Source organism: Aspergillus nidulans, chromosome VIII, assembly GCF_000011425.1.
Source record: "Aspergillus nidulans FGSC A4 chromosome VIII".
In the NCBI taxonomy this organism is placed as follows: domain Eukaryota; kingdom Fungi; phylum Ascomycota; class Eurotiomycetes; order Eurotiales; family Aspergillaceae; genus Aspergillus; species Aspergillus nidulans.
Window position 1 is genome coordinate 324,390 of NC_066264.1, and position 15,824 is coordinate 340,213.

General features: G+C 51.7%; 5 protein-coding genes across 5 annotated transcripts, besides 1 other annotated feature; 1 reads left to right on the top strand and 4 right to left on the bottom strand.

Moving 5' to 3' along the window:
- Positions 1-15,824: part of a sequence feature (contig 1.172 1..523550(1)) that runs on past both edges of the window.
- ANIA_11656 (uncharacterized protein) lies at positions 1,036-1,279 on the bottom strand (the record flags this gene model as incomplete). The annotated part of the gene is made up of 2 exons (XM_050613125.1): positions 1,036-1,112; positions 1,171-1,279. 2 exons carry the CDS (start codon positions 1,277-1,279, stop codon positions 1,036-1,038), a joined length of 186 nt encoding a protein of 61 aa, XP_050468964.1.
- On the top strand, positions 2,065-3,852 carry ANIA_09338 (RidA family protein; the record flags this gene model as incomplete). The annotated part of the gene is made up of 7 exons (XM_677515.1): positions 2,065-2,176; positions 2,227-2,454; positions 3,028-3,120; positions 3,174-3,231; positions 3,301-3,304; positions 3,691-3,753; positions 3,832-3,852. The coding sequence occupies 7 exons, from the start codon at positions 2,065-2,067 to the stop codon at positions 3,850-3,852; spliced, it is 579 nt and encodes a 192-aa protein (XP_682607.1).
- Positions 4,255-6,732, bottom strand: cat1 (catalase catB; the record flags this gene model as incomplete). Its single annotated transcript, XM_677516.2, has 5 exons — positions 4,255-5,369; positions 5,423-5,479; positions 5,537-5,701; positions 5,755-6,396; positions 6,454-6,732. 5 exons carry the CDS (start codon positions 6,730-6,732, stop codon positions 4,344-4,346), a joined length of 2,169 nt encoding a protein of 722 aa, XP_682608.1. The 3' UTR covers positions 4,255-4,343.
- On the bottom strand, positions 8,135-11,192 carry treA (acid trehalase treA; the record flags this gene model as incomplete). Its single annotated transcript, XM_677517.2, has 2 exons — positions 8,135-9,553; positions 9,603-11,192. 2 exons carry the CDS (start codon positions 11,190-11,192, stop codon positions 8,135-8,137), a joined length of 3,009 nt encoding a protein of 1,002 aa, XP_682609.2.
- Positions 13,171-14,587, bottom strand: ANIA_11221 (putative proline oxidase Put1; the record flags this gene model as incomplete). Its single annotated transcript, XM_050613126.1, has 2 exons — positions 13,171-13,996; positions 14,040-14,587. 2 exons carry the CDS (start codon positions 14,585-14,587, stop codon positions 13,171-13,173), a joined length of 1,374 nt encoding a protein of 457 aa, XP_050468965.1.

Below are 15,824 nucleotides of genomic sequence, written 5' to 3' on the forward strand. Positions count from 1 at the left end.
CCACTGTTGAACTCGCTCGTAGACACAACCTTAAGCTGAGAGTCACTGTAGGCCTCCTACTTCCCAGGTGTGCACTATGTTCTCGGCTCCTGGTACAAGAATAATGAGATCGGTCGTCGAGGTGGCGCATTCTACATGGGTCTCGCACTAGGCTATCTCACAGCGAGCCTTCTATAGAGCGCGACACTCGATAATCTCGACAGGCGTCCACGGACTCGCCGGGTGGCGATGGCTCTTCATCGTCAACACAGTTATTACATTTACCCCTTGCTGTGATAGAATGCTTCGTATACCCGGTACAATTGGCAAACCGAATCGGCTTGTGATCTCTGAGAAAGACCTAGAGATTGCGCGGAAACGATTGGAGAAACAGGGAAACACAGTGCACAGCGCCCCTTTTTCTTGGAGTCTAATCAAAAGGATCTTCGGCACCAAGCGCTTCTGGCTCGTTCTGTTCTGGGAGAGTCTCTTCTTCAACTCGAGTGCTAACACGGCCTCTTTCCTCGTCTGGCTGCAAAGCCTAAACCGCTTCTCTGAGTCGAGGCTCAACCAACTAAACTCCATTTCACCAGCCCTGGGTATAGTCTTCATTCTTTTTATCAACTTCTCCACCAATCTATTCCTTGAGCGCGCATGGGCGATCGCCCTGGCTTCAAGTATCAACTTCTCATCGCTAGTATTCCTAGCAGTCTGGAATGTCCGCGAGAGCGCCAAGTGGTTTCGTACACCGCGCAGTACTCTGCCGTCGCAGTCTCGAGTGTACTATATGGATGGGTGAATGTGATATAGCGGGACAGCATCGAGGAGCGCGCAGTGGTATTATTCCTTATCACGGTAATCTCAACAAGCTGGACAGCGTGGTACCGCTATTTACGTACCCCACCGTGGACGGGCCGCGGTTTGTGCATGGGTATAGCTTTCCGGCAGCTATTACGGGGCTGCTTGTCGCTATGACGTTCTTTATTCGGTCAATCTGTGGGCCATATAGGTAGGTCTTTCGATACTTCCTTTTGTTGGAATTGAAACGGCCAATTTTTACAGCGAAAGAAAGAGGTCTCTTGGGAAAAGAGCCAGGTCCCGGGACTCAGAGTCCGAGGCCACGTCAATCAGACCTGGTACATCCTCCAGTGGTGCTCGTGACATGCCTAAGAATGGTTAAGTATCAGTTACTGCAGCCGTCTGATGGTGTTTGACTGCTACCAGTGGTTCCTGCGTCTGTAGTCACTAAGGCCTGTGGTGGCACTGAGTGGTAGGCAATGTCATTGAACTGACTTGTCATGTCAGAGTAGGACTCGGGATCAATTTAATGGCATTTAAGAGCTCCTATTAGCTTAATGACGTTTACTAATTAGGGTTCAAACTTAATCTATTTACAATATGTAGCACAATTGCTTTTTATTCACTGACTCCTTATCAAGAGGGTCTGGATTATGTAGCTATACGTCCTATTTAGCCGGATCAGTAAATCCCTCTCCAATAACGGAGCCGTCTATGATAAGTAAGTATCTAAGCAGTCTATCTTCTTTCTTTTTACAACTGCTCATTCCAGTTAGCTTATGTCGCAATCTCTCCAACACCGCGTCCCCCGGGCCGTGGCTGATTGATAGAGTATTGAAGAACATTTCCTACGTGGTGCATTTCTTTCTTGAATTGAGGAGGGTATTCTCAAATCTAACCTTTGTTTTTACGCTGTCAGTCTGTCCAATTCATCCTTCTCTCCGTTCATCAATGGGTTAGGGCTAAACCTGTGCCCTGTATGTCATGACGTCAGTTCATTTCACCCCAGCCGTACCTAATTAACCTCGACGACACAGTATGCAGCACTCTACAGTTGAGCCATGCTTTAAACACCCCTTATCAGCAGGATTGTTCTTAATAATTATCAAGTGCAAATGACGATGGGCCAATTGCTTTTACACCACAGTGGATCAAAGCAGCGGAATTTGAATTCCGCCGGCCTCCCAATTATTCAGCGCCACTCTACATAAGATATATAAGTTCCTGCTCTGACCACACCCTGCTCGTAACTCGAACAATATTCTATAGTTCAGACATTGAGTCAGCATGTCACACCTGCAGTACTTCTCCTACCCTGGCGTTGGCGAACGCAACCGCCAAAAATTCAAATACAGCCAGGCCGTCCGCATCGGCGACAGGATCGAATGCGCAGGACAAGGTAAGCCACTCTCTTCACGAATGCATCACGTACTGAAACTCATGTGACAGGCGGCTGGAACCGCGAAACTGGCGAGTTCTACAAAGAAACCAATGCGCAAATCGACCAAGCGTTCGCGAATGTTGAAGCAAACCTGAAGCACGCTGGTGGGGAAGGATGGAGCCAGGTGTTTCGAGTAAATAGCTACCATGTGCCTATTAATAATGAAGCGTTAGAGGCAATGGTCCGCAATTTCCGGAAGTACATGCCGAACCACGAACCAATTTGGACATGTGTGGGTGTGTCGAGGTTGGGGGAGGATGATATGAGGGTTGAGATTGAGGTCGTGGCGCATGTTCCTAATTAAACTGATTTGGCGAGGCTTGAAAGACGCAAATATACAGATCTATAAGTAGCATAAAGACGAGTCAGTAAGCACCGTCATCGATTCAAGGCTCGTAGGATAGCGAAATAGTACGTATTGGAGACCTTCAAAGCTCCTTAGAGCACCAGGACTCACATGCTTCGAGCTCATCCGTATCCCTAGATAAGTATGTAGTGGAATTTTACCAGACTAATCCGCGTTCAATGAACATGGTATTCTTGGCCGTTTACAGACACACCAGAACCGGCTTGTCCACCGGCATCATCTGCACCAGATTCCTGCCAGCTTAAAGAACTCATAGAATCTTACCAATTCATACCTATTAGCAATCTCTGCAAGGCTTGAGAGTGTCTGCACTCATTGAGTTATCATGAAACGGTCTCAACAGCGCGATCACTAAACGCTTTGGGTCTAGAAAATAATGAGTCCTAACAAAAGAAGCCGTCTTCTGATACGTACTTCTCTCGCTATAACTGGTGAATGACAGGCTCGCCTGCAACTTTGGGAAGCGTGAGGGTGATTACTACAGTTACACCTTCGGGCTCTCCACAGCTTCTTAAGGGACTGCATACCAGCAATGGTATCAGCATTCTCATTGAGTTCTAAGATAAACAGACTTGTCTCGCATTGCAGGACATTCCTTTCGCTTTGGTGTCTACGAACATATCGTCCACAGTATGACAGCGCCCAAGTACGTATGGCCACACCCACGACCTACACATATTTCGTCGTAAGGATGTATATTACCGAGAGTAAATAGAATAGTATGTTTTGCTCTTGCACTTCAAAGCGAATTCGGATATTAATCCTGCCATATGACTGCTAGTCTCGGTCATGACTCGTTGCTTGAGACTCTCAAAAGGGGACTCTATGAAACTTGCATTATTGGCCCAGGACTACTTCTGTTCTCAGGATAACGAATCAAACAAATAATTGGTTATAACCTCTTCCATTCACTCCGTCATTCCCGTCTATTGGATAGTCGTTCCTACCAATCAGCCATATAGCAACCCTATTAGCTTTCTCCCGCCAAGAATCCTGTAGAAAATATCTTTATGAGATCCAAGAAAATAGTCTAATCCAACAGCCTTTACGCGCTTGCTGCCGCGGATTGTATTTTTACACATTGCTGTCACTTAAGTTTTGTAAGAATGTGACTGGCATTCCTACCCAAGCACGCGGCGGCAACAAGGGAACCCCGACACCGCACGAGGTATGTGGTTTATTTTCTTGTTGTGGGCTCTTTTCTGTAGTAAATAGAAATAAAATAGAAATATGAACTATGCATCAGGTTTATATTTCAGCCTGTTAGGTAACGTTATTGCCAGGCTAGGTACGTTACGTGCATCTTAGATGGATAGGAGATCGTTGGCGTAAGCTGCAATGGGATATCTATGACATTTCCCTTTGCAGATTGTTTAAGTTTAAGCACAAGGAACCGTTGAGGCGCAGATGAACCCGAGTCCTCGTTAGCGGGCGTCAGCTTTGGGCGGGGCGTTTGTTGAGTTTATGTTACACAGCTCGCTGTTATAATGATCAACTAACCGCTTAGCGTTCAAATGATAATGTGTGATAATGTGTTTTGGACTCATCTAGGCTTATGTGGTGTGATGATTAGAAATCATGCAGTGAGAAACAAACGTCAGAAAATATAGCGGCCCTCAGCATGAAATCTACACTATGAAAATCGCATAAAAGTCGACCAGTGACGATTATAGGACAGTTTGTCAAATTTGAAAATCAATAAATATAAATATATTATCTATACAGATAAGCTCTCGGCTACTAGTCTCATTCTACCATCTATTCATCCGAGTCCAGGGCAAAGCGATCCAAGAACTTGAACACGGTCAGACCCTCCTCGAGGTTGTTGGCAAAGCTCTCGTCCACGGCATCGGCAACGTACACGCCCTCGACGGCGGTGTTGATACCAGCGTTGTCGAAAGCAGTGGAGCCGCTGCCAAGAGCAGCGACTGGCTTACCGAAGCGGAAAGCATCAACGAGGATTTCGAGGGGACGGCCGGCAGGGTAGAGGGTTGAGCTGGAGTTGGCCGCGGACTTGGCACCGAAGAGCTTCTCCGCTCCAGGGGCAACAACGACGGCGTCAAACTGAATGGCGTCAGAGGCAGAGTAGGTCTGGTTCACGCCGTTGGAGAAGCGTTCAGCGACGACAATGACGTCCAGGTTGTCGTTGGAGAGCTCGGCCTTCAGAGCAGTAGCCGCGCTGAAGGATTCCTCTGCGTCAACAGAAGCAAGTACGGCAATCTTCAGGCCAGCCAAGCTCTGGAGTCGGTGGCCAAACGCACCGATGTTGGAGGTCGTGTTGTCGTGGTAGTAAGTGTTGTCGGGCTCGGGAGCATCAACACCGATGGCCTTGGCAACGCGGGTGGCAAGGTCGTTCGAGATTCGATTAAGCTGAACGATGACGTTGTTCTTCACGACATCGCTCTTCACATTGGCGTTTTCGAAGCGAATGGCGTTGACCACGAACTGCTTCTCGGCGGGAAGAAGAGAGTTCCAGAAAAGCCGGGGCTGCGACCAAGCATCATCGAAGGTGGAGCTCTTGGCACGCACAAGATTGCCGTTGGCAGTACGGTCAGGAGCAGTAAAGAATCCGCGACCCGCAGTCTGGTTGGCCTGTTTGAGGGTTGATCCCTTCAGCGTGTTGGGGCTGTACGCATCGGGGTTCAGCGGAATGAACATCTGGCCAGCACCGTCACGGTTGTTGTTGTGAATAGCAACGCGCGGCTGGTTGATGGGCAACTGCTCAAAGTTCGGGCCACCATTGCGGTTGAGCTGGGTGTCAAGGTAGCTGAAAAGACGTCCCTGCTTCGAGTCAGCTTAGGTAAAAAAGACAAAAAAGTTTGTCGCTCGCCGCCTACCTGAAGAAGGGGATCCTCGGTGAAGTCAACACCACGCACGACGTGGCCGGGTTGGAACTGTTACTGTTAGAAACGGCAAAGAGAGGGATACAGAAGGGGGAGGAGGAAGCCTACCATGACCTGCTCAGTCTCGGCAAAGTAGTTGCGGGGGTTGCGGTTGAGGGTCATCTTGCCCAGCGGGGTCAATGGGACGTATTCCTCAGGGACAATCTTGGTAGGGTCGAAAAGGTCGAAGCCAAAGCGCAACTGGTCCTCCTCGTCCATGATTTGCACGTTAAGCTGTCCGGTCAGTAAACATCTTCGCTATGTAGTAGAAATAAGGGGTACCATACCTCCCACTCAGGGTACCGGCCAGCCTCAATCGACTCGAACAGATCCTGGCGCATGTAGTCGGGGTTCTTGCCAGAAATTTGCTGAGCTTCCTCCCAGACCATACTTGCCAAACCTTGCAGGGTCTTCCAGTGGAACTTGACGAGCTTGGTGGAGCCATCCTCCGTGACGAGCCGGAAAGTGTGCACACCGAACCCATCGACGTGGCGGAACGAACGCGGGATACCGTGACCGGCCATGGCCCAGAGCAGGGTGTGAAGAGTCGAGGGCTGCTGGCTGAAGAAATCCCAGGCGGCGTCATGGGCCGTGGCAGCCTGCGGGATTTCACGATCGCCCTTGGGCTTGACGGCGTGGATCAGGTCGGGGAACTGGATGGCATCCTGGATGAAAAAGACGGGAATGTTGTTACCGACGATATCAAAGTTGCCCTCGTCAGTGTAAAAGCGGGTGGCGAAACCGTGGACATCGCGGGCGAGGTCAGAACTGCCACGACTGCCGGCGACGGTCGAGAACCGGACGAAGACGGGGGTCTCCTTACCCTCAGCAGAGAGGAAGGAGGCGGCGGTGATGTTGGAGAAGTCGCCGTACGAGGTGAAGACACCGTGGGCACCTGCACCCCGAGCATGGACGGCACGCTCGGGGACCTGCGCAGTCAGCATCCAACGTTTCAATCGACAATTGAAGAGTCCTCAGTCACTCACCCGCTCGTGGTCGAATCGCTGGATCTTCTGACGGAAGATAAAGTCTTCCAGCAGGGTAGACCCGCGCGCACCGGCCTTGAGACTCTGCTGGTCCTCAATTGGGCCGCCGACGTCAGTCGTCAGGTACGAGTCCGTGTCGTCAAGGTAGTACTCGGACAGAAATTCCTCAGTGGCCTCGGTAGCATCGGGGTTGGTATCGCGACGGCCGAGCTCGCCTGTCATATACGGACAGACGGCATTGGCGACGCCAACAAGGCCGACCAGGCCGAGAGCTCGCATGGTGAGGTAAAGTCAAGATAAAGATAAAAGTTGGTGGTTTTTAGGAAAGAGGGATAGGAATGCAGAGGAGGTCGGGCTTGAGGTCGGGTAAAGGGCGCTGCATTCCTAGCGTAGGACAGGCCACACGGGTGTATTTATACCAAGCGAGGCAACAGGACGATCGTCTCTGCAGGAACACAATACGGCCTCCCATCTTTCCATCACATTGATGAGCCCTGCCCGGCCCACCTGGCAGGCACGGGAGCTGCGAGCCGGAGCCACTTAGCTTAGTTCAGCAGCGAGGTCTGGAAGGCGCGAACGAATCGAATCGACGCCGTTGCTGAGCTTCTCCACGAATCCAAGACCTCCCACCGCAAAGCAAGTACCTACGTACGTCACCATCGTTCAGCAGAAACGGCCAGAGCAACGCTCGAGCAACGCTCGGAGCGATGTCTTATTCGGGGTTAAGCAGGTGGTGCCGAGCAGGCGATCTGCTTGGCTATCAGTAATTATGGTCTGATGAGTGGTTGGGGACCTGGAATTGAGGTTGACGGTGCGATGTTGTATAGGTCTCGACCAGAGTGCTTGGTAATAGCAGCGAGCTGGAAGGAAACTCTTGGAGTCCCCACAGAAACTGGAAGCTGGGCCTTGCAAGGCTTGGCATCAGCCAACTCGTACGGGGCTATGCCACTATTATTGGGCCACAGCAGTGTGATTGTGTGACGGCACAAGAAAGCCTGCCTGCAAACAGAACATCAGCCAATAGCCATCATTTGATCTGTCCATCGTACAATAATTGCGGCCGCTGTCCGACTTTACAATCCCAGAATAGCAACATACTAGAGCCCCCAGCCTGCCCGGTTTGACCGCCTCAGCGAAATAACAGGAGAGATCGGCAGTTCTCTTTGTTTACTGCCGACTGCTGTGCTCAGACAATGTAGGCTTATTGGAGGATATACAACCAGTCTCGACGAGTACTCTGAGCAGGCTCTGACACTGATCGACATCGAGCATGCCCAGGCTCGGAATTAGGGATTAATCTGATCGATACAAAACTGGGGAAGCTAGGCCCGCCCTGAAATTACAGTGGCCGAACGCTCAATCAGCTTCGTCGAGAAGTCCAGAAATGCTTGATAATTTGACCCTTCTGCTTCGGGTCTGTTTGAGATCAGCGTATCTCGACGTATTCTGTATTGAAAATTCGGATTGTTAGCCCGCAGTGGACCGCAGGATGAATAACGTAGACTCACCCCAGTCGGCCGGGTAAAGTCACATGACTCAAACGAGTATCAGCACGCAAAGTACGGAGTACGCCACAACTCTATCCACGATAAGGTTAGAAAATCCGTAGAAGAAAGTGATCTAGGGTATACCTCAGATTCTATGCTAAACTCGCTCATACTACTCTACATGATATTCTACATTACAGTAGAGGCACAGGCTGGATCCGGCGTCGCGGGCTGCCCGACTTTGGGCCGAGGATCGCCCACTCGGCCACGGTCGCGCCCACGTGATCTTCTCCGTCCGCCTGGGCCAGGGCCTGGTTCCCTGAGATTACCAATGTCGCGTACCGCCCAACCGGAACCTCCTGAGCAAGCTCGATCCTCGTAGTATTCCCAACGGGGATCTTGATTTCATTAAGATCCGTGGCCTCTGGGTCGTATGGTCCCGACTGTTCGATGTTGGTCAGGTTCGCCACAATCCGAACATGAGGTCCTGGAGAGCTCAATGCCGCCACAGGATCCGACAGGGGGGTATCGTGGAAGATCACGCTTGCGTTAACGGGTGGTGCGGCCGCCCAGTCGAAGTGGAATCCAGACGCCACGGTTTGGACTGACCGACCAGTCGTGGAGCCGAGGTTGACAGTGACCGCACTAGCATTGGATGAGCTGGGCTGCCAGCGCGTCGACGTGGCGCCATCGACAACCGAGATCGGGAACTGGCCTTGTTCAAACGCGTCGGTGGAAGACACCGGGCTGCACTGGATAAGGTTGTCCTCGATCGTGTTAATTGTGCCGATCTCTCGGTTGCGGACAGTCAGGGGTCCATGTGGGGGAAGATGGTGCAACGTTGCGTTGTCGGCCAAGCCAACAAACACCGGGATGGAGGTGTTTGCAAACCGGCGGTCGGCCGTGTCCAGCGGTGCGCTCTGTGAACGCTGGAGCACGGTATGTGTGTAGTTCGACTGGGCCGAGATGGGCCATCCGCGCCAGTAGAAGGTTCGGTACTTCACGTAGGGAATCTGCGGTGGCAGGTTTGGTTCAATGTGGATGGCATCATCGGGAAGTAGCCGAAGACCTAGATAACCGAAGAGGACGACTTGATTGGCGCCGCCATGACCAGTCAGGAACGGGTAAGCCGGATGGGTGCCGCCGTTTATGCTGGCGTTATCCAGCATCTGCTCGGATAGCTGGAAGAACGGCGCCCGTGCATAAGGGGCGTACGAGTACTGATGGTAGGTGTACGCCGAGCATCCCGAAGGCGAAACGGCACCAGCGGCAATGGAAAAGATGGCCCAGGTCATCGCAGGACCATCAGCGGACTGCCGGTTTGCATAGTAGTCTAGATCAGTAAGGGCGGTTTCGGCAGTGTAGTTGTCGTAGACCAAAGGATAGGTGACGAGTACAATATCAGCCTGCTTCACTGCTGCAGTTCCGTTCATGGTCGTGTATTCGAGCGTCACTCCATTCTCCCGGAGCACCAAGACATTCTCCGAAATTTCGGTCCACGTCTCGTTGGGCTCGAGGCCGAACTGCTGGCGGAATTGATTGGCGTACTCGAGCGTTTCGGAAATCATCGGCATAGTAAACCCACCAGCGTCGATGTGGTTCGCATACTCGTCCTACGATGGTTAGTGGCGCAGATTGCATTGCAAAAGCCGTAAAACTTACAGGATCCGTCATGTTTGTCAGAGTCCAGTAACTTCCATTTCGTTCCACGATGCTGCCGTAAAGCGCAGCGACTGAATCGTAGATCGGAAAGTGCTTCTCTCGGAAGGTGTTGGTATCGCCGCTCACCACCCATTGATATATCAGAGACAGTCCAATGTCGCCATTTAAGTGGTACTGGTAATCCCAGCAGGCCCCGGTGCCCGTGCAGTTACCGAAGCGGCCGCTTGTCCACGGGTAAATCGCAGCAGATGGGTCAATGTATGTCGCGTTTTTGGAGCCGGTGTATGTCGTCTCAATATTCTTCTTCGCCTGAGGGTACAACTTCGTCCTGTAGTTCGTGACAGCTTGGGCAGCCTCCGGATGGGAGGCGACGAGTCCAGGCTGCATCCAGACGTCGGCATCCCAGAAGACCAATCCAGCATAGGAGTCAGAAACCAGGCCGCCTACGGAAAAGCTGTTGACGTTGAGTGGTGCATCCTGTGCTGCTCGGATAGCATTTTTGCCGACTGTGTTTTGCAGCAAGTAGTAGGTGTTTGCAACGGCAATAATGGCTGAGTTAATGATGTTGTCGTCGTCGGGGAGCTTTCCGGTGGTAGGGTTGACGTAGCGATCGACCGAGTCCTCATGCATGATACTAGCCCACTCTTGGACATGGGAGCGCAGAGAACGCTGATAACCAGCATCTAAGGCTTCCGACACTGCGCGCTTAGCCGTCGCTTGAGGGTCTGGGAATGCATCCGTCGACGCAGCACCGACGAACTTGGTGATGCGAACTTTCTCATTGGCCACAAAGTTGACATCGGCCGCCTGTGCGATGGAGGACTCGTTGGCGCTCACATAGGGCTTACCATGAATAAGTCTGCGAGACGACAAATCGACATGCTTCGAGCCAGTAATGTTTGCATAGAAGTAAGCTGAGACATCAGGGATACCCCACGGTCGGACCGCAGAATATATAGCGCCGTCATCTTCCTGGGACTCCACAAAATCTGTCCGAACAGCGGAGTATCCGTCCAATACGTTGACGATTGTCGCGTGACCATCCTGCGAAGGTGTTATCTCCATATCCACTACAGCTTGATTGACATTCAATTTGTTTGCGAACAGTCGATACGTGATTGCATAGGATCCTTTGTCGCCGGCTGGAGTCCAGGTATACGACCACGATAAGACACCCGCTTTGAAGTCATAGCTGGACTTGAAATCGCTAAGCGTCACATTATCCACAGTTGAATCAAGATAGTCGTCGTCGCCTAGATCAAGAATGAGACCGCTCCAGTGAGGCACGCCGCTAATCACGCTTTCACCGCCGTATTGGTTCATCCACGGGAAGTTTGATCCGTTCGTTTCTGCCTGTATGTCGAAAAAACCAGAAATAGTAGCGAACGACTGCCGTCGCGAATAGAGCGGCCAGCCGTTGATCACATCGCCAGCAACCGGCAGATCGAGTTCGAAGAACGGGCCGACGCTGGAGACACTGATGCCGATGTAGCCATTCGCAACTGAACCGCGAGACTGGTAATGACCTTGGTCGAGAGAGCTAGTTGTCAAAACCCACTGGTCCTCGTCCCACGTCACTCCCGGAAACATGGACTGGTAGGTGTTGTTGGAGTGCCTGAACTTGTGAATTCCATCATGGTTTCTCACACAGTTCTCAACGCGCCCATGATTATTTGGAAGGCTCGCCCCTCCGCTAGGGAGCTGGGCCAGCAAAGGTAGCAATGTAAAGACAGACTGATGGAATTTGCTATTAGCCCAAGCGATATCATGGGGCGTTTGCGAAGTCTCACCTTGAAGCGCATTTTGAACGCTTTCTGAACCCACAGAGAGGATCAAGAAAGGAACCTTCAGCGTGCCGTTGGATAATCGACGAAACTACGAGAATTAATAATTTTCGCACGTTGCAGCCAAGCTCATGGCTGTGCTAACTGCATATCCAAGATGAGCAGGCAGAAAGATGATCTCTGAGCGCTGACGGACGCCCAGACCCCAGACCCCCGCAAAGCCTGGAGAAGCCGGTAATCCGATGCGACATCACATACTGACTCACTTTCCCGAAATGACGTTTGACTTTTTGATTCTTCTGGACCATTCTTTGGTAGCGGGGAATCTCAGCCACGGAAGATCAAGGCCGGTCCTTGATTGGAAGGGAAGTTCAAGGGACAGCCACGCGGGAGTGCCCTGTTCGTAACCAGTCCAGCTCCCGGCCGCCATTGACGTTGCAGTACCAGCGGACGGTTGCTTCCGGCGCAACTTGACGCGTGGTATACTTTCCGACGTTTGCGGGTCCTCAAAAAGGGACACTGCGTTTGGTCTGACGATGAACAAGTGGATGCTCGTGGAAGAGACTATTAGAGAACATCGTCCCACAATTAGCCCGGTAATTCAGCGACGTCCGAAGTCGGCTCACTCGGTCGGGAATGGGACAAAACACCGGGGTCTCCAGGATTTGCCCGACGAAGGGGGAGCAGACGTGATAATACGACATACCATTAGTATATTGTGAACCCCTCAGCTGTATATGTCACCCAGTGTTCCATAATTCGAACTTCTTTTTGAGACAGAAGCTTGTGTCACACGCCGCAATCAGAAAGACCGTGGCTTTGCTGAATTTGCGAAAGACCACTGCGACACTGGCCGAATGCCGAAGCATAAAAGGCAAAAAGGGCTAGCACGAAGAAATGGGGTGCAATAAAACGCAAATACGGTCCGATGAATGGGAGACGACGGGAAGCGAGAAGATGGAGGTGCCGAGACGAAGAGTTGCCGTTCACAATCACAGCAAACTGGAGATCGGCGAGACAGAAATTGCAGCCTCAGGGTTCAGGCAGCAGATCTCACGCAGTCGTCCATGACCGCCTAGACGGGAACCACCAACACTTGTTCCTAACCTCAGTCCTGAGGACCAAGCATGTATCGTTGAACTTATTCAAGTTTAGTTGAGTTTATCATGACTCTCGGTTGTCTAACCAGATATACATCGGCGTCCTGAGTTGCGGACGCTATATCTGTCTGTCGCCGTTTCCCAGCCTTGCTACGGCAATCTCCGCCATTGTGCTTTGCGTCTATACCAATTTCGAAGACAATACCTACGGGGTTGATAGAGAATATCCGTCTGATTGCTATACGCATCTAGCCCCCCGGCATGCAGACACCCATCGAGTTACTCCACATACGCGAGAAAAAGGAATCCTTAGCGTTGCGACAGTCAAACGCGTTGTCGATGACGCAGGAGTGGACAATGAAACACTTGGACGGGATTAGGTTTACGTGCTGGAATTAAGGGGCTCTTGATCAGGAAGCTGTCTTGGAGAACGGCGCCCCGACTATGCGGAGATCAGTGCGAAGCTGCACCAGAGTTGCGGACCAATGCTGTGATGGCGCAGTGGCGCAGAAATTCCACGAACCACCTGGCATAACAGCTCTAGTATTTGAAAATGGAAAGGCATCGCTTGAGTTTCCCCAGTCGTTACATTGTCACGAGGTTCAGTCCCATTGTTGGCATGATATGATTTGCGGAGTAATGCATATCGGCTTCTTCTGGCTAGTATAGTATGATCCGTGCACCTCATGCAGACCACCCAATACGCCTCCATGCCTCCCTCCGCAATGCAATGGCCGTGTCCCGTGTTCGTTCCATGGCAGACTGGTTTTCAATCGCTCTACGCAGGAGGAAGTGAAGACACTCTTCCAGTGACCCCCACGCAAGACACTTGAACCCACCTGGCAGAGCAGCCTTCTCACCCTTGCCGCTGCTGTCGCTTGAGTTGTATGCCAATATCTCGCAGCTTAGCTCGTCTGCCATGCCCTGCAGCTGTACAATGTCGATTGGAATCGTTGGGAGCCTGTTTTGCAGCCGGTACCGTGCCAGCGAATAGGCCTGCCGCACGCTCTGCGCGTTATGCGACGCGACAAACAACTGGGTTTTGGGAAAATGGTGCGGGGCCACTGAATCGCCGGTGGGGTATTGTCGCGTGAGCAGGGACTGCACGATGTGGTTGTAGTTGGCGTCCGTCCCGGCTTTGGTGTCGTGGATCCGCGAGCGATAATCATGGGCGATGTACGCTCCTCGAACGAGCTTGATCCCGAGCGACCATCCTTCTGCTTGTGCAAGAGAGAGATGGCGGCTGACATTCTCCGTTGACGCTTTGAGATATGCCTGGATGGTGTTGAAGACGACCACCTTGCCTTGACGATTGAACTGCCTCATCAAATCGATAGTCCAGTTGTCAATGGTCTGTTGGAAGATCTGTTGTTCCGCATCAATCCACAGGCGGGATCCCTGTGCTGCAGCTGTCGCACAGATCTCCAAGATCGCTGCGTGCATTCGCGGCGGTGGAATCTGATCTCCCCGTTTGAGAGCTTCAACAGCAACTGGGCCAGCCCCGGTGAATCTAACATGTTAGTTTTGGCTATGGAAGCACATGCGGTACGTACTTTACATTCATACAGTCGCCGACTCCTATCATTCTAAGTGTCCGCAGGTTCCCTTCCTTCCATTCATCCACGGCGCTGTCTATCGCTTCTTGTTTTGCAGCTTCAGATGTGGCCGGGTCCTTGACGTCAATCTGCACAACCGATTCGCGAGCGTATCCCAAAGTCACCCCCTTATAGCCAAGGGATTTCATCTTCTGGACCGAACGACGAACCTCCGCCTCGTTTTCCCCAGCGCAAAAGTGGTTGTAAATCGTCTTGCGCAGAAAGTAGCGCATGAGTGGATTTCTGGACGGATGAATCAACGATGACTTGGACTCAATCACATACTTGAGCAATCCCAGGCAGGGCACGAGTAGGGGCGACGACATTATGGAAGTGAAAATCACGGAATAGAGGAGGCTCTTCGTCGGCAAGACCGCCAACGGCGACTTTTTGACGGTAGCCGAACGCTGTTGAAAGCCATGATGCGTAGTTGAGGAGCTAGAGGATCGCCTGAGCTGGTTACTGAGTATTGTTGGGCTCCTCAGCCAGAGGATCTTGGAGTGCATTTTGCGGGTTGGCGCAGGCTACAACACGACGATGTCACGTTGCTTAAATATCTCCAAATGAGGGGTTCATTGGCTAAGCCACTACAAACAACCTTACCATGCAGCCATTGCGTACCCCGCGATACCGATCCCGATCTGGTTGCCTGGCCTTAGCAAACACTTATCTTTGGAGTCTCTAGAGGCCGGCCCGGTTGCCCAGTGATCGCAGCACTTGGGCACTTCAAGAATGATCATCGTCAATCATACTCTCCCTCCAATAACTGCCCCTGCAATCATTGCTTCTGAAAATAGTGCCCTCGTACCTGTTTCTCCAACTACCATATTCTGCGAGCTGCCCGTTTCCAGAGGTTGTAGATGACCTCCCTCAGCCCAGCAGATGAACTATGTTCCTCATAAGCCTCGCCATACTCTCTAGCACAATTGTGACTCCGACGATGTGTCACCGAGGCTTACCAGCGTTTACTCTTTTCACCCCTCAAATGCTTTACCTCGCCAACGTGCCTCTATCCCTGTCCCCTGCGGCGCTCAAGCCCTATGTTTCTGTGCAAAACTTGCCAACTAAAGCAGGAGCAAACCACACGCTACCAAGCCGAACATTCCCCTGAGTATTTGATGTCCAGGAGAAAGCCCTCGTAACTCACAACCACGCCTTCACCGAGGATCTCTTGAAACGTGGACCACGCCATTGCCGTTGAATCGCTGGCCAGCTCTGCTGCTGCGTCAATTCATTCGAAGATGCTCTCATAGCTTCAACCAGATCGAAGACCTAAGATGTTACATCTCGCGTCTAGTCGGTCAATGGCCCCCATCACTTGGGGCGATCGCCGTTATAAATAAGAAGAACCCTCGTTGACCGTGAAGCTCATTCCCCTCGTCGTAGCACTGTTTGGCCTTTCCTAACCCGTATGGCATGTTAGGGTGTGTATTTAGTTTTCAGAAGGAGCCGCTGCTGGTTGCCCCACTGTCCTGCCACGCAAACAGACTCCCCTTTTTTTTTTCCCTTTCTGACGGAAGCCTCTTCTCTACATTGAAGTTTCCAGAAAGACGCCCTTGTAAGCGGGGACGCGAGCATCTCAACTGTGGTTATAACCGAATCCGTTCACTTCCTCACCGACCTTCAAGTTAATCCTCGCTCCATACGAAGCAAGCAGCGGTTCAAGCCAGACTAATAATCTGTCTCATGTGAAAATATGGCAGCAGAGGTTCTTGCATGGTGTTTGTTGGCGTGATATGGTCG